Genomic DNA, 18,707 nt, shown 5'->3' on the forward strand with positions numbered 1-18,707 from the left:
ATCATGTGTCTTGGGTTTTCTTCCTTTCAAAAATAATTCATATTTACTAAAGTGTTTTTTTTAATTATCTTTAAAAATCACCCATAGAAAGAAGACATACTCTTCCTTACAGAAGAGTTCCAAATAATACATGTAGAAGCTCCCCTTTCTAGGAAGTGGAGCTTAATCCTCCTTTTTCAGTGTGGGCTGGATTTAATGACTGTCTTCTGGAGTATGGAAAGGAGAAAACAGTAACTTTCTATAGAGAAACTTGGCAAGTGCTACCTTAATAACCAAGTGATCAAGGTTCATATCACCAGGGATGTCATGTACCCCCTGATGTGATGAGGAGGGTACCTCACCTCTGGTATTCTTTCCAAAACTTCCTAACCTTAACCTAACCTAGAATATGTGAACAGTACTCTTCAAAATTTGTTAAGGTCAAAACCAAAGAAAGGGAGGGTGGGAGGAAGACACAAGAGGGAGGAGATATGGGGATATATGTATATGTATAGCAGATTCACTGTTATAAAGCAGAAACTAACACACCATTGTAAAGCAATTATACTCCAATAAAGATGTTAAAAAAAAACCCAAAAAATAAATAGTCACAGACTGGAGGAAACTAAGGAGACATGGCAACTAAATGCAATGTAGTAACCTGGGTGAAACCTGGTGAAATCCAGAGTCTGGGACATAGTTCATTTGTGCCTTAGCTCTGGCATGTGTGATGTGTGGCATGGTCATGTAACATGAGGGCATCCATGGAAACAGGCAGTGGGATACAGGAACTGTGCTATCTTGGCAGTTTTCCTGTAAATCTAAATTTATTCCAAAATAAAAAGGCTATCTTTTTAAAATCAATATAATCCTACCACAAGTATAACTACAGATACTGAGTGAAGATCCTCATCGAGATGTTTAATTTGTTTTAAAATGTGTTATGGGAGAAACGGTTTCTCTAAATATAGCCATCTGAAATAGTTGTGTTTTTTTGTGGGGTTTTTTGCGGTACGCGGGCCTCTCACTGTTGTGGCCTCTCCCGTTGCGGAGCACAGGCTCCGGACGCGCAGGCTCAGCGGCCATGGCTCACGGGCCCACCCGCTCCGCGGCATGTGGGACCCTCCTGGACCGGGGCACGAACCCGTGTCCCCTGCATCGGCAGGCGGACTCTCAACCACTGCGCCACCAGGGAAGCCCCTCCAGGGAAGCCCCTCTAGTTCTACTTTTAATACTTGGTTTTTGTCACAGATTTGGTTCTCCAGGAAGCGCTGAGATGGAGTTTAGTGTGCAGAATATTTATGAAGGAGTGCCCCTGGATGAGCACCTGTGGAAGGAAAGCAAAGGAGACTGTGCAGAAGGCGAAGTTGAGCAGCGACGCAAGTCCAAACCCAGGCTCAGCCAACCGTGTGGGGAAGTGAGCTGAACCAGGGTCCCTCACAGCTGCCGGCCCCTCTGTGCTGTGCAGCTTTGAGCCGGGTGGTGCTAGCTGAGGCCGTCCCCGCAGGAGCTGGCAGCTGAAGGGAGCTCGCTGATGAGCATTCAGCGCTGGGGTGACAAGCCTTTTCCTGGGAATCCAGAGGCCACATTTCTACACCCACCATAATGTCCATTTTTCACAATGGGGTCAGCTTAAAAAAGGAAAAAATATATATAATATATACCTTGGTTAAAGTTACTTAGAATCAGCACTTACTGAAATGATGGCATTTTTACTTTTGGTACATTTGAATTTCAATAGCTATAAAATTAATTTTTCACCTTCATGAAGCCATTGTCTTGTAGGAGATTTGGGTTCAAATCATGACTCTTGTTGATTTATACTAAATCAAGTAACCTTCCCTAAAGCCTTTGGGAATTCCAACTACTTGCGGAAGTTAGGCACCTCGACTAGAATTACCGAATAAATATTTAGGAAAACATTTTTAAATGTTTAAAAAAAAATAGACTTCTTTCAGTTTTATATAAAGCCCTTGCAATGGCAGCTGTGGCAAGCTTCAACATTTGTAAAGTATACAATTTTTTTTCAAGAAAAAATGTATTCAGTTAATGATGCTATGAAATTTGATACAGAGAAGGGAAGTCTCGTGCACAAGGGCACAGTAAATAATGTATCAGCAAACAGCAATCAGTTTCAACTAAAAAGTCCATCTTCTGGGGACTTCCCTGGTGGCACAGTGGTTGGGAGTCCACCTGCCAATGCCGGGGACATGGGTTCAATCCCTGGTACAGGAAGATCCCACATGCCGCGGAGCAACTAAGCCCGTGCACCACAACTACTGAGCCTGTGCTCTGGAGCCCGTGACCCACAACTACTGAAGCCTGCGTGCCTAGAGCCTGTGCTCCGCAACAAGAGAAGCCACTACAATGAGAAGCCCGTGCACCGCAACAAAGAGTAGCCCCCGCTCACCGCAACTAGAGAAAGCCCACGCGCAGCAACGAAGACCCAACACAGCCATAAATGAATAAATAAATGAATGAATGAATAAATAAATTTATAAAAAAAAAAAAAGCCCATCTTCTACCTCAGAATCCCGGCCCTTGTTTTCCTAGGGTAGGGTACTTACTGCTCATCTGTCACTGACAGAATTGAAGATTCTCTTTGTGCTGGGAACATATGATAAAGTACCAAATGACAGAGAGCGGAAAAGAAAAATCTGGTATATAAGTCTGGAAATACACCGTTTCATTTAGTTGCTTTATACTGTTAAACTAAAAGGGCACTGACTATGGAGAGAAACAAAAGCATTTTGTTTGCACTTAGGAATTTAAGATTTCAGCATTGACCCCAAAGATCTCTATCATGTAGCAATCTGGTAACTGGCTAAGAAGTAATAAGCTTAGACATTATCATTAGAAATTCAGAATTTTTAAAAACTTCTTTTGGAAAAACAGCCCTGAACACAGAGCTGACTGCTCTATAAATTACTTTCGACCTGCTTTCAGACTCAGAAAAGGGCTAACACGTTGCTATTAGTTTCCCAGGGCTGCCATAACAAAGAAACACTAAGTGGATGGCTTAAAACAACAGAAATTTATTCTCTCACAGTTCTAGGGGCCAAAAGTCTGAAATCCAGGTGTCAGCAGAGCCATGTTCACAGACTCTGGGTAGAATCCTGCCCTGTCTCTTCCTAGCTTCTGGTGGTGTCCCCTGGCTTGTGGCTGCATCCAATCTTTGCCTCTGTTATCACCTGGCATTCTCCCTGTGTGTTTGTCTTTACATGGCGTTTTCCTCTTCTTATAAAAAGACACCATTCACGTTGGATTAGGGCCCACCCTAATGACCTCATCTTTACTTCATTACAATTGCAAAGACCCTATTTCCAAATACACACTCACAGGTACTGGGAGTTAGGACTTCAACATCTTTTGGGGGGATACAATTCAACCCATAACAATACTCATTTATGTTTATCAGTTATTTTAGAATATATTTTATAAGAGAATTAAATGCCAAGTGGTGTCTCAAATTTGGGGGTAGAGAACTTGTGACCGTCCAAGTCACAATTGTTTATAATTTTGTTATGTATACAACTCTAAAAGAATTTCAAACTTTAAATATTTCAACTGAATTCAGTTTAGTACAAATAGTACTTTCCAATATTTAGAGAAATATTAACTTCTCACCCTAAGCATTCATGGTCAATGTCACTTTTATTATAGTTAATTTATAATTCCCATTTGCCGTTATAGTCAAGCTTATTCAGAGAAATAAACCAGAATTATAAGGGTAGGAGACACTGCAAATATGTTCTCTCACATGATATTTAAGACTAGGTATCTATCAAACCACATCAGAGGAGCTGATGATATAAGCTTTGGCAGTTTTCAAGAAACACTAGTCAAACCATAACTAAATCTCAATGCATCAGTTAACATCTGCTGAGCACTTCCTCTGCAGTTAGCATTGTATTAGTGCTTAAACACAGGTAGTTTGACTCAGTAAATTCTAAAAATACATATTTAACTCTCATAATATTATTCACAGAGTTCTTGGCAGAGATGAATTTTGAGGTTCATCTTGTCTCTCTTTCAGTCCCAAAAGCTCTGTTTTGAGTTCTCCAGGCTTTGGTGGAATTTCAGGTATTGTCTATAAAAAACAAAAATAAAAACAAACAAAATATATAGATACCAATGTTTTCTAAGGCTGTAATTAAATGTAACCTGAAAAACATCAAAGAAAGTAAAAAGTAAAAAAGGACAAAAAGCCCCCAGCTACTCAGTGATAAATCTTTATTATGAGAACCTGCAGTTGATCTAAGTCACTTTCTAGCCCTCTGTTTACATGACTCTATCATCTGGGCTACGTGTACTAAAGGACTCACAGAGGGAGAGTTTGCATCAGTTATCGATTGACAGATCACGAATCTGAACAAGGCTTTCCACACTGGGAAATTCATTCCTGCACTACTTACTGGCCTCTCTACCATGTGCCTGGCACAGAAAACAGATACTAGGAATTAATTCATTTATTCAAAAACAGTAAGTGCCTATTATGCGCAAAGCATAAAGCAGTAGGCAAAAAAAATACAAAACTGCCTTCAAGAAAGGTGATTTGGGGGACTTCCCTGCTGGTCCAGTGGTTAAGACTCCACGCTCCCAATGTAGGGGGCCCGGTTCGATCCCTGGTCAGGGAACTAGCTCCCGCATGCCGCAACTAAGAGTTCACATGCCGCAACTGATCCCGCCACAACTAAGACCCAGCGCAGCCAAATAAATAAATAAATATTTTTTTTAAAAGGTGATTTTGTTTTATTTAACTTGTAACAGCTTTAGTGAGATATAATTCACACACCATACTATTCACCTATTTAAATACTCAATGGCTTTTGGTATATTCACAAAGTTGCACATCCGTCACTATAATAAATTTTAGAACATTTTCATCACCCCAAAATGCAACCCAAACCCATTAGCAGTGGCTGCCATTTCCACACACCACCACCACCACCAGAAAGCCACTGCCCCATCTCTACAGACCTGCCTCCTCTGGACATTTCATATAAATGATATCAGACAACATGTGGTCTTTTGTGACTAGTTTCTTTCACTCAGCATGTTTCCAAGGTTCATCGGTGTTGTCACATATATCAATACTTCATGCCCTTTTAGGAGCAAATAATATTCCACTATAAGGATATACCGGGGAATTCCCTGGAGGTCCAGGGGTTAAGACTCCACACTTCCACTGCAGGGGGCACGGGTTTGACCCCTGGTCAGGGAACTAAGATCCCGCATGCCATGCAGTGCGGCCAAAAAATTTAAAAAAATAAAAATAAAAATAAAAGGATATAAATACCATAGATTTATCCACTCACCAGCTGATGGATATTTATTTGTATTGTTTCCACTTTTTGGCTAAAATGACAATTCAACTTTGATTTATAAAAAGGTAGCACTTCTTATTTATACACTAAATATATAACCAATTTTTAAGAGTAAAGTGATTTGGGCATCAAAAGTTAGCAATGTCAGCAGAGGTTCTAAATAGCAGTTTGTGTGCGTATGGGTGTGTCTGGACACAACCAAAAATGAATGCTGTAAAATGAGTCCACAGACTGTGTCTTTTGACCGTCTATGCCTCCAACAGTAAACAGATTATAAATTAAGAAAACCAGAACAAGTACAAGTAATGCAAGAGTAAAAGGAAATGCAAAAGGGAAGCTCGAGCAGAAAGCACTCTCTATTCCAGGACGGAGCATCCGCCCTGAGTCTTTGCCTCCTCTTCTGTTTTGATGAGCTGGGCTGGACGGCGAGGAAAAGGTGCGCTTAAAGCTTCTCCCGTAAGACAGCACTGAGCACAAGCCCTAGGCAGCCCTTCCAGTCTCCTCTGCTCTAGAATCCACCCAGACCTCTAGCTGCTGAGACTGAAAGACTCCTGCAAAGGCTGGTGGTGGTTACAATAGTGACTGTAATTGCTGGAACAATACCAACAGACACAGGTAAAGAACATAAATTCCTTAAATGTTAGTAAAGCCAACAGCCTCCTACACACAGTCAGCCCCGGCCTACAAGTCCCTACAGAGGTGCCCCACGGCCAAAGTCACCACCCAATCAGGATGAGGTGGCCTGAGACACTTCAGTATGCCCCTTCTAGAGATTCTGGTTTCATGCTGCCACATCCCAAGGTCCAGGTAGCTGCTGGTAACAACCCTTGCATGTTCTGGCTTAAGAGATGGGTGAATGAAAGGGCAAATTTCCCAGGGTCAAATCACAGGCATTCCTCCCTTTGTAAAGCCTGTCTGATGTCTATTCCTGCACAAGCTAGAGACAAAACTGCATTTCTGTGTAAGGTTCTAACGCCTTTCTGTCCCCACTAAGTATCCTTGATGCCTCCGTAGAATTCAAAAGAAGCAGTCTAAAGTGGTAAGAAAGAGCTACTGCAGCATTGTTTGTACAAAAACTAGATACCAGCTAAACGTCAATAGGGAATTGAGTAACTAATATACGGAAGGGCTTCCCTGGTGGCACAGTGGTTGAGAGTCCGCCTGCCGATGCAGGGGACACGGGTTCGTGCCCCGGTCCAGGAAGATCCCACATGCCGCGGAGCGGCTGGGCCCGTGAGCCATGGCCGCTGGGCCTGCGCGTCCGGAGCCTGTGCTCCGCAATGGGAGAAGCCACAACAGTGAGAGGCCCGCGTACCGCAAAAAAAATAAATAATAATAATAATAATAATAATAATATACGGAATATCTATAGTATGAAATACTATTCAGTGGGCAGAAAGAAAAAAGGCTATAAGTAAATCTATTCATACAGACATTAACCAAAACAAGCAAGCCGCAGAGAAATGTGTATATGAATTTCTATTTACATGGGGAAAAACACCCCATAAACTCTATGTATGTGTGTGTGTGTATTCAACAACAGTAAAAAGTCTGAAAGGATATACCAACCAACAAATGGTAGTTACCTTGGGGAGCAGATTGGATAAAGGAGGTTATCAGCGGGGGGATTTTCACTTCTTACTCTACATGCTTGAATTCATTTGGAAAACTCCAAGGGTGTTGTATTATTTCATTAACAGGTTCAAAAAAGAGAAACACTGAACAGAAAGCTTGGGCTTCAAATCGTCATTAAGCTATGAGACTTCGGGAAATCACCTTCACTCTGCTGAACCTCAGTTCCCTCTTCCGAAAACCAGAATAAACACCTCCAAAACTGTAGTGCTAATTCACTGAAATTAGAAACCAACGAACGGTTGGTTCTCTGTGTTACCTGTCCAGAGTCCAGGCAGAAATGACTGCTCCCTGCACTGTGCTCCACTCTATTCACGCCCACAGCATAACACGGAGCACACTCTTGGAATTATTTGCACTGTACTTCCTTGCCTCCACCTCCCCAAGACCATAACTCCTCAAAAGTACCTCTAATTCTCAGTTCTACTTCCGGGAATGCTTATTAAAATTAATTAAAATTCCTCCCTCCTTTGAATGCGTATATTCACTCCTTCCTCATTCGACAAATATGTATTAAGCATCTACTATCAATACATTCTACGGCCTTTTCTAGGTGACTGAGACACAAGAGCAAACCAGACAGGCACAGTCCCTTCCTGGAGATTACATTCTAGTGGAGGAAACAAAGAACAAGTAAAAAGACAAAGGCATAAAATAATTGCAAATTGCGACAAGTGCTCTATCAGAAACGAAGGACTGAGACAGAATGGCAGAGGAGGAATCCTTTGGGGGCTGTACAAAGAACCCTCATTGCCAGAGGAGATATTTGAGCAGAGACTTGACGTTTTGAAGAAGTAAACCAAGCCAATATCTGGGAGAAAAGCATTGCAAGAAGAGAAGCAGCATGACCCTGAGCTTGGGACAGGCTTGACGAGTTTAAGAAACAGCAAGGAAGTCGGTGTGCTGCAAGAGAGGGAACAAAGAAGAAACACTAGAAGATACGGCCAGTGGCAGACAGGTGCCAGTCCGTGTAAAACTTCAAGACTGTGTAAGAGCAGGCCATGTATTGCTCTAACGGCAATGAGATGCCACCACAAGGCTTTAGGTCCCGGGCAGACGTTCTCCTAATTTCAAGATCACTTTTGCTGCTGTGAAAATGAAGTGGTCAAGGAGCGACGCGCGGGGACCCTCCTGCACTTACCAGGTCCGGCCGGTAGTACCGGTGCACCACCTCCGCGCCGGCGCACATGGCCAGGAGACTGGCGGCGAACATTTTCAGGTAGGACGTCCAGGACACGCCCGCGGGCATGGTCGGCGGGCTTAAGGGGGAGGGAAAGCGTGCGATGTTAGAACATTCCCAGGTCCCCACTAAGCCGTGGGGGTAAACAAGCCCCACTGCAACGCAGGGGCGGAGTCAAAAACACTTGGGTCCTCAACCATGAAACGAGGGCGCTGAGCGCACGAACGCCCCCTGGAGGCGGAAGACCAGAAGGCCGCGGGTTCTTGGGGGGCCGGGACTTCGGAGTTCAAAGGCAGCTCTAGCGGAGCAAGCGGAAGGTCGCACCCAAAGGTTTCCCGCGGGGCCCAGCAACCCCTGGGAGAAGACGCACTACAGACCGCACTGCCCAGCCTAGGGGTGCGCCCCGGGGGAGACTGTACCTCGAGCTGCACTGGCACTCGGAAGCGGGTCAGGTGACGGTTGAAGGGCGCTCCGGAGACGGAGCGGGCGGCCGCGGATCGGACCGAAAGTGCAGGGGATGAGGCCCGCGCCGGACCGGAAAGCCGTTTCACTTCCGGCGTGGGCACGTGACCGGGCGGAAGTGGGGCTTTCGGCCAGCGCATGTGTCTTGTGTTTTTCTTCTTTTTAAACCAATACCAGACCTTTCCCGGCCCCAGGCTCTCGGCGCCCTCATCATTCTCTCTATAGTTGAATTTTCCTGGCAGATGTCGAGTCTTGACCTCGGCTCTGGCTGGATTCTTGAATCATTTGTGCTTTCGCACCCACAAAGGAGGTTGCTCACGTTTTAGGAGCAGGTGGAGATTCGCACACTGAGCCACGCGTGCGTGCTTAGGTGAGGTCACTCTGGAGTGAGTGAAGTTAAAAGCATTCTCTGTAGTTGTGCCCTGCACGTTCTTTGATACCTGAAACAGAGCCACGCCCAGACAGCTATGACCTTGTGTTATGGTGCCACTGGAAAATGGAAGAATGAAATCGACATTATTTAATCCATGCGTTTTTAAGATTGTGCTTTGCAGACAGACAAATTTATGGTTACCAAAGGGGAAAGAGGCGGGAGGGAGGGATAACTTGGGAGTTTGGGATTAAAAGATACACACTACTATATAAAAAATAAACAACAAGGACCTATTGTATAGCACAGGGAACTATATTCAATATCTTGTAATAACCTATAATGGAAAAGATTCTAAAAAAGAATATATTCTTATATATTTATATGTATGTATATATCTGAATCACTTTGCTGTACACCTGAAACTAACACAACATTGTAAATCAACTATACTTCAATTTAAAAAAAAGATTGTGCTTTGATTATGGATTACTTTTTGTTAAGCAAAAGGTTAATGCAAGACAATTCTGAAAAATCAATCTTGTGTACATAACATGTATCATGATACATTCACATTTGTAAAACCACTTTATGGCAGTACGTTTGACGTTCAGTAAACTGCATGTATTTAAAGAATACAATTTGACGAGGTGTGACATATTTGTACACCTGTGAAACCATTACTACAATCAAGATTATGAAAACATCAACCACCTCTAAAAGTTTCTTTGCTCCTCTTTCTAATTTCTCCCACACAGCCTCATTTCCTAGGCAACCTGATCTTGTTTTCTGTCACTATTGGTTAGTTTGCATTTCCAGAATGTTAAAGAAATGGAATCATACAGTATGTACTATTTTTGGTCTGGCTTATTTCATGCAGCACAATTATTCTGAGATTCATCCACATTGTTGCATGTATCAGTAGTTCGCTCCTTTCTATTGCTGAGTATAGTTATACCACAACTGCCTTATCCATTCGCCTTTGGTTGACATTTTGGTTGTTTCCAGTTTTGGGCTAATACGAATAAAACTGCTATGAACAGTGAAGAGTGCCAGAAAGACGTGTATACAGGTCTATGAATATATGCTTCCATTTCTATTGTGTACATTCCTAGGAGTAGAATGGCTGCAGCTAGGGTAGGTATATATCTAACTTTTAAAGAAATTGCCAAACTGTTTTCCAAAGTACTTGTACAATTGTAGGTTCCCACCAACAGTATATGGGAGTTCTAGTTTCTCCACATCCTCTCCAACACTTTAATTAGTCTTTTTAATTTTAGCCATTCTAATAGGTGGGTAATGGTATCTCATGAATAATCATGTTGAGAATCATGTGTTTATATTTTCTTTGAGGGAAGTATCAGTTCAAGCCCTCTGCACATTTTTTAATTGGGTTTTTTTATTATGAGTTTTTTTTTTGAAGTTCTGTCAAGTATTTATTAAGTGCCACATGATCTTTATAAGCTGATTGACATTATTTTTAAATTGCTTTACAATTTTTCTATTATATTGGGGGTTTTTTTGCAACACATGTAAAATGTGTTCATCTTGAAAAAATGAGAAATTCAGATGCAGCAAAAATGAAAAACAAACAAATCACCTGTTATCTTACCACAGATAACCACTGTTAAGCCTTTGAAGTATATACTTTCAGTTTTTTCTTTGCATATTAATATATAAATATACATTTTTTACAAAAAGGGGATACTACATATACTTTTTGAAAATTGCTTTTTTCACTTCACAATATATAATGTACATCTTTCCATGCAAATGGAGAAGACATAATTGAAAGAGGGGGACTTGCAGATGGGGGTGCAATTTTATGCCAGTTACAGGCAAAACACCTCACATAAAGCCACGCAAAGTTAAGATTAGGAAGACGGGGTAAGTAAGGTACATGAGAAAAAGCAAACAAAGGTCAGGTGATATTACTCATACCAGGCAAAACAGAATTAAAGGCCGAACACATTAAATAGGATAAGGACGGTTCCGCCTTGCCTTCCAATGCATGATCATCAATTTGTTTCGTACTCGCTTCATCTCTTCCATCTCCTCTGCTACCTTTATCATCTCCTCATTGCTTAAATTTCTGCCGTGTATGTCCCCTCTAAATTGAGGGCGGGAGCGAGCCAGCCTTTCTTTAAAGCTTCCCTCTTCTAGCTTATGTTTGCCCACTCCGCAAGGAGGCTGCTCCATGGGAGGGCGCTCCTCAAAAAGGTCCTTCCTAGACAGGCGTTCCTGAGGAGGGCGCTCCTCGGACACGAGCATCTCAGGAAGGAGCTCAGGAAGCAGTTCCTCAGGAAAGAAGTCCTCCTCCGAGGATTGCTCCTCTGAAGACGGCTCCTCCGGAGACGACTTTTCGGGAGAGTGTTCCACAGGAGGCCGCTCCTCCTCCGCCTTGGGCGGGCTCTGTGGCTGCTCCTCGGGCTCTTGGCAGGCTTTTTCCATGTTCAGGATGGTCTGGACCTCTCCCGGCGGCTGGCTCCTAGGCATCCTCTCCTCCAGGTGCCCCGCTGTGACCTGCGGAGCTGCAGACAGACGACAAGACCTATTATGAGTTTTGAATCTTCTTTATATATTATGGATACAAGTCCATTATCAGATAGATTTGATCTACAAATATTTTCTCCCAGTCTATACCTTGTCTTTTCATTTTCTTAATCTTTTGAAGAGCAGAAGTTTTTAATTTTAATGAAGTCCCATTTTCATTTTTCTCTTTAATGGGTCATGCTTTGGTGTTATATCTAAGAAATCTAACCCAGGGTCACAGATTTTCTCTTGTATTTTCTCCCAGAGGTTTTAGAGATTTAAGTTTTACAGTTAAGACTGTGATCCCTTTTTTAAATTAATTTTTATTGTAGTATAGTTGCTTTAAAATGTTGTGTTAGTTTCTGGTGTACAGCAAAGTGAATCAGCTATATGTATACATATATCCCCTCTTTTTTGGATTTCCTTCCCATTTAGGTCACCACAGAGCACTGAGTAGAGTTCCCTGTGCTATGCAGGAGGTTCTCGTTAGTTATCTGTTTTATACATAGTAGCGTATATATGTCAAGCCCAATCTCCCAATTCATCCCAGACCCTCTTCCTCCCCTGGTATCCATACGTCCATTCTCTACGTCTGTATTTCTATTTCTCCTTTGCAAATAAGTTCATGTGTATCATTTTCTAGATTCCACATATAAGTGATGTTATACAATATTTGTTTTTCTCTCGCTGACTTACTTCACTCTGTATGACAGTCTCTAGGTCCATCCATGTCTCTGCAAATTGCACAGTTTCATTCCTTTTTATGGCTGAGTAATATTCCATTGTATATATGTACCACATTTTCTTTATCCATTCTTCTGTTGATGGACATTTACATTGCTTCCATGTCCTGGCTATTGTAAATAGTGCTGCAATGAACACTGGAGTGCACATATGTATTTTTTTTGAATTTTATTTTTTTATACAGCAGATTCTTATTAGTCATCAATTTTATACACATCAGTGTATACATGTGAATCCCAACTGCCCAATTCATCACACCACCACCCCCACCTCCCTGCCACTTTCCCCCTGTGGTGTGGTGTCCATACGTTTGTCCTCTACATCTGTGTCTCAATTTCTGCCCTGCAAACTGGTTCATCTGTACCATTTTTCTAGGTTCCACATATATGCGTTAATATACGATACTTGTTTTTCTCTTTCTGACTTACTTCACTCTGTATGACAGTCTCTAGATCCATCCACTTCTCAACAAATGACCTAATTTCGTTCCTTTTTATGGCTGACTAATATTCCATTGTATATATGTACCACATCTTCTTTATCCATTCTTCTGTCAATGGGCATTTAGGTTGCTTCCATGACCTGGCTATTATAAATAGTGCTGCAATGAACATTGGGGTGCATGTGTCTTTTTGAACTATGGATTTCTCTGGGTATATGCCCAGTAGTGGGATTGCTGGGTCATATGGTAATTCTATTTTTAGTTTTTTAAGGAACCTCCCTACTGTTCTCCATAGTGGCTGTATCAGTTTACATTCCCACCAACAGTGCAAGAAGGTTCCCTTTTCTCCACACCCTCTCCAGCATTTGTTGTTTGTAGATTTTCTGATGATGCCCATTCTTACTGGTGTGAGGTGATACCTCACTCTAATTTTGATGTGCATTTATCTAATAATTGGTGATGCTGAGCAGCTTCTCGTTTGCTTCTTAGCCATCTGTATGTCTTCTTTGAAGAAATGTCTATTTAGGTCTTCTGCCCATTTTTGGATTGGGTTGTTTGTTTTTTTAATATTGAGCTGCATGAGCTGTTTATATATTTTGGAGACTAATCATTTGTCCGTTGATTTGTTTGCAAATATTTTTTCCCACTCTGAGGGTTGTCTTTTTGTCTTGTTTGTAGTTTTCTTTGCTTTGCAAAAGCTTTTAAGTTTCATTAGGTTCCATTTGTTTATTTTTATTTTTATTTCCATTACTCTAGGAGGTGGATCAAAAAAGATCTTGCTGTGATTTATGTCAGAGACTGTTCTTCCTATGTTTTCCTCTTAAGAGTTTTATAGAGTCCAGTCTTACATTTAGGTCTCTAATCCATTTTGAGTTTATTTTTGTGTATGGTGTTAGGGAGTGTTCTAATTTCATTCTTTTACATATAGCTGTCCAGTTTTTCCAGCACCACTTATTGAAGATACTGTCTTTTCTCCATTGTATATCCTTGCCTCATTTGCCATAGATTAGTTGACCATAGGTGTGTGGGTTTATCTCTGGGCTTTCTATCCTGTCCCATTGATCTATGTTTCTGTTTTTCTGCCAGTACCATATTATCTTGATTACTGTAGTTTTATAGTATAGTCTGAAGTCAGGGAGTCTGATTCCTCCAGCTCCGTTTTTTTCCCTCAAGACTGCTTTGGCTATTTGGGGTCTTTTGTGTCTCCATACAAATTTTAAGATTTTTTGTTCTAGTTCTGTAAAAAATGCTATTGGTAATTTGATAGGGATTGCATTGAATCTGTAGATTGCTTTGGGTACTATAGTCATTTTCATAATATTGATTCTCCCAATCCAAGAACATGGTATATCTCCCCATCTGTTGGTATCATCTTTAATTTCTTTCATCAGTGTCTTATAGTTTTCTACATACAGGTCTTTTGTCTCCCTCGGTAGGTTTATTCCTAGGTATTTTATTCTTTTTGTTGCAATGGTAAATGGGAGTGTTTCCTTAATTTCTCTTTCAGATTTTTCATCATTACTCTATAGGAACGCAAGAGATTTTTGTGCATTAATTTTGTATCCTGCAACTTTACCAAATTCATTAATTAGCTCTAGCAGTTTTCTGGTGGCATCTTTAGGATTCTCTATGTATAGTATCATGTCATCTGCAAACAGTGACAGTTTTACTTCTTATTTTCCAATTTGTATTCCTTTTATTTCTTTTTTTCTCTGATTGCCATGGCTAGGACTTCCAAAACTATGTTGAATAATAGTGGCAAGAGTGGACAACCTTGTCTTATTCCTGATCTTAGAGGAAATGCTTTCAGTTTTTCACCATTGAGAACAATGTTGGCTGTGGGTTTGTCGTATATGGCCTTTATTATGTTGAGGTAGGTTCCCTCTGTGCCCACGTTCTGGAGAGTTTTTATCATAAATCGGTCTTGAATTTTGTCAAAAGCTTTTTCTGCACCTATTGAGATGACCATATGGTTTTTCTTCTTCAATTTGTTAATATAGTGTATCACATTGACTGATTTGCGTATATTGAAGAATCCTTGCATCCCTGGGATAAATCCCACTTGATCATGGTGTATGATCCTTTTAATGTGTTGTTGGATTCTGTTTGCTAGTATTTTGTTGAGGATTTTTACATCTATATTCATCAGTGATATTGGTCTGTAATTTTCTTTTTTTGTAGTATCTTTGTCTGGTTTTGGTATCAGCGTGATGGTAGCCTCATAGAACGAGTTTGGGAGTGTTCCTTAATCTGCAATTTTTTTGGAAGAATTTCAGAAGGATGGGTGTTAGCTCTTCTCTAAACGTTTGATAGAATTCACCTGTGAAGCCATCTGGTCCTGGACTTTTGTTTGTTCGAAGATTTTTAATCACAGTTTCAATTTCATTACTTGTGATTGGTCTGTTTATATTTGCTATTTCTTCCTGGTTCAGTCTTGGAAGGTTATACCTTTCTAAGAATTTGTCCATTTCTTCCAGGTTTTCCAGTTTATTGGCATAGAGTTGCTTGTAATAGTCTCTTAGGATGCTTTGTATTTCTGTGGTGTCTGTTGTAACTTATCCTTTTTCATTTCTAATTTTCTTGATTTGAATCCTCTCCCTCTTTTTCTTGATGAGTGTGGCTAATGGTTTTTCAATTTTGTTTATCTTCTCAAAGAACCAGCTTTTAGTTGTATTGCTCTTTGCTATTGCTTTCTTTGTTTCTATTTCATTTATTTCTGCTCTGATCTTTATGATTTCCTTCCTTCTGCTAACTTTGGGTTTTGTTTGTTCTTCTTTCTCTAGCTCCTTTAGGTGTAAGGTTAGATTGTTTATTTGAGATTTTTCTTCTTTCTTGAGGTAGGCTTACATAGCTGTAAACTTCCCTCTTAGAACTGCTTTTCTGCATCCCATAGGTTTTGGATAATCGTGTTTTCATTGTGATTTGTCTCTGGGTATTTTTTGATCTCCTCTTTGATTTCTTCAGTGATCTCTTGGTTATTAGTAACGTATTGTTTAGCCTCCATGTGTTTGTTTTTTTTAAGTTTTTTTCCCTGTAATTCATTTCTAATCTCATAGCATTGTGGTCAGAAAAGATGCTTGATATGATTTCAATTTTCTTAAATTTACTGAGGCTAGATTTGTGACCCAAGATGTGATCTATCCTGGAGAATGTTCCGTGCGCACTTGAGAAGAAAGTGTAATCTGCTGTTTTTGGATGGAATGTCCTATAAATATCAATTAAATCTATCTGGTGTATTGTGTCATTTAAAGCTTCTGTTCTCTTATTTATTTTCATTTTGGATGACCTGTCCATTGGTGTAAATGAGGTGTTAAAGTCCCCCACTATTATTGTGTTAATGTCGATTTCCTCTTTTATAGCTGTTAGCAGTTGCCTTATGTATTGGGGTGCTCCTATGTCGGGTGCATATATATTTATAATCATTATATCTTCTTCTTGGATTGATCCCTTGATCATTATGTAGTGTCCTTCCTTGTCTCTTGTAACATTCTTTATTTTAAAGTCTATTTTATCTGATATGAGTATTGCTACTCCAGCTTTCTTTTGATTTCCATTTGCATGGAATATCTTTTTCTATCCCCTCACTTTCAGTCTGTGTGTGTCCCTAGGTCTGAAGTGGGTCTCTTGTAGACAGCATATATATGGGTCTTGTTTTTGTATCCATTCAGCAAGCCTGTGTCTTTTGGTTGGAGCATTTAATTCATTCACGTTTAAGGTAATTATCGATATGTATGTTCCTATGACCATTTTCTTAACTGTTTTGGGTTTGTTTTTGTAGGTCCTTTTCTTCTCTTGTGTTTCCCACTTAGAGAAGTTCCTTTAGTATTTGTTGTAGAGCTGGTTTGGTGGTGCTGAATTCTCTTAGCTTTTGCTTGTCTGTAAAGCTTTTGATTTCTCCATTGAATCTGAATGAGATCCTTGCCGGGTAGAGTAAGATTGATTGTAGGTTCTTCCCTTTCATCACTTTAAGTATATCATGCCACTCCCTTCTGGCTTGTAGAGTTTCTGCTGAGAAATCAGCTGTTAACCTTATGGGATTCCCTTGTATGTTATTTGTCGGTTTTCCCTTGCTGCTTTCAGTAATTTTCCTTTGTCTTTAATTTTTGCCAATTTGATTACTATGTGTCTCGGCATGTTTCTCCTTGGGTTTATCCTGTATGGGACTCTCTGCGTTTCCTAGAGTTGGGTGGCTATTTCCTTTCCCATGTTAGGGAAGTTTTCTACTATAATCTCTTCAAATATTTTCTCAGGTCCTTTCTCTCTCTTCTCCTTCTGGGACCCCTATAATGCGAATGTTGTTGCGTTTAATATTGTCCCAGAGGTCTCTTAGGCTGTCTTCATTTCTTTTCATTCTTTTTTCTTTATTCTGTTCCACAGCAGTGAATTCCACCATCCTGTCTTCCAGGTCACTTATCTGTTCTTCTGCCTCAGTTATTCTGTTATTGATTCCTTCTAGTGTAGTTTTCATTTCAGTTATTGTATTGTTCATCTCTGTTTGTTTGTTCTTTAATTCTTCTAGGTCTTTGTTAAACACTTCTTGCATCTTCTCGATCTTTGCCTCCATTCTTCTTCCGAGGTCCTGGATCATCTTCACTCTCATTATTCTGAATTCTTTTTCTGGAAGGTTGCCTATCTCCACTTCATTTAGTTATTTTTCTGGGGTTTTATCTTGTTCCTTCATCTGGTACCTAGCCCTCTGCCTTTTCATCTTGTCTATCTTTCTGTGAATGTGGTTTTTGTTCCACAGGCTGCCGGATTGTAGTTCTTCTTGCTTCTACTGTCTGCCCTCTGGTGGATGAGGCTATCTAAGAGGCTCATGCAAGTTTCCTGATGGTAGGGACTGGTGGTAGGTAGAGCTGTTTCTCTGGTGGGAGGAGCTCAGTAAAACTTTAATCTGCTTGACTGCTGATGGGTGGGGCTGGGTTCCCTCCCTGTTGGTTGTTTGGCCTGAGATGACCCAACACTGGAGCCTACCTGGGCTCTTTGGTGGGGCTAATGGCAGACTCTGGGAGGGCTCACACCAAGGAGTACTTCCCAGAACTTCTGCTGCCGGTGTCCTTGTCCCCACAGTGAGCCAAAGCCAGCCCCTGCCTTTGCAGGAGACCCTCCAACAGCAGCAGGTAGGTCTAGTTCAGTCTCCCCTGGGGTCACTACTCCTTCCCCTGGGTCCCGATCACACACTACTTTGTGTGTGCCCTCCAAGAGCGGAGTCTCTGTTTCCCACAGTTCTGTCGAAGTCGTGCAATCAATTTCCACTAGGTTTCAAAGTCTGATTCTCTAGGAATTCCTCCTCCTATTGCTGGACCCCCAGGTTGGGAAGCTTGACTTGGGGCTCAGAACCTTCACTCCAGTGGGTGGACTTCTGTGGTATAAGTGTTCTCCAGTCTGTGAGTCACCCACCCAGCAGTTATAGGATTTGATTTTACTGTGATTGTGCCCCTCCTACCGTCTCATTGTGGCTTCTCCTTTGTCTTTGGATGTGGGGTATCATTTTGGTGAGTTCCAGTGTCTTCCTGTCGATGATTGTCCAGCAGCTAGTTGTGATTCTGGTGTTCTCACAAGAGGGAGTGAGAGCACTTCCTTCTACTCTGCCACCTTGGTTCCAATCTAGAGTGCACATATATATATATATATATATATATTTTTTTTTTTTTTCCGTACGCGGGCCTCTCACTGTTGTGGCCTCTCCCGTTGCGGAGCACAGGCTCCGGATGCTCAGGCTCAGCGGCCATGGCTCACGGGCCCAGCCGCTCCGCGGCATATGGGATCCTCCCAGACCGGGGCACGAACCCGTATCCCCTGCATCGGCAGGCGGACTCTCAACCACTGCGCCACCAGGGAGGCCCTGCACATATATTTTTGAATTATGGTTTTCTCCAGGTAAATCTGTGACCCATTTTGAGCTAAACGTTTTGTATGGTCTGAGGTGTGCACCCAGGTCTTGTTTTGTTTGCATATGCCTATCCAATTGTTCTAGCACCATTTGTTGAAAAGACTGTGCTTTCTCCACTGAAAGCATATCTTTGTGGAAAATCTGCT

General features: G+C 41.3%; 2 protein-coding genes across 2 annotated transcripts; both read right to left on the bottom strand.

The window, feature by feature from the left end:
- Window positions 1–3,614: 3,614 nt before the first annotated feature.
- Window positions 3,615–8,647, bottom strand: UQCC6 (ubiquinol-cytochrome c reductase complex assembly factor 6). Its single transcript, XM_082635853.1, has 3 exons — window positions 8,538–8,647; window positions 8,080–8,197; window positions 3,615–4,069 (listed from the first exon to the last, which is right to left on the bottom strand). The coding sequence occupies exons 2-3, from the start codon at window positions 8,185–8,187 to the stop codon at window positions 3,962–3,964; spliced, it is 216 nt and encodes a 71-aa protein (XP_082491979.1). The 5' UTR covers window positions 8,188–8,197; window positions 8,538–8,647; the 3' UTR covers window positions 3,615–3,961.
- A 1,730-nt stretch (window positions 8,648–10,377) lies between these two features.
- On the bottom strand, window positions 10,378–11,496 carry LOC309812285 (transcription elongation factor A protein-like 1). Its single transcript, XM_082635964.1, has one exon. The coding sequence runs from the start codon at window positions 11,444–11,446 to the stop codon at window positions 10,922–10,924; it is 525 nt and encodes a 174-aa protein (XP_082492090.1). The 5' UTR covers window positions 11,447–11,496; the 3' UTR covers window positions 10,378–10,921.
- Window positions 11,497–18,707: the final 7,211 nt, after the last annotated feature.

Source organism: Mesoplodon mirus (assembly GCF_964341445.2).
Source record: "Mesoplodon mirus genome assembly, chromosome: 11".
In the NCBI taxonomy this organism is placed as follows: domain Eukaryota; kingdom Metazoa; phylum Chordata; class Mammalia; order Artiodactyla; family Ziphiidae; genus Mesoplodon; species Mesoplodon mirus.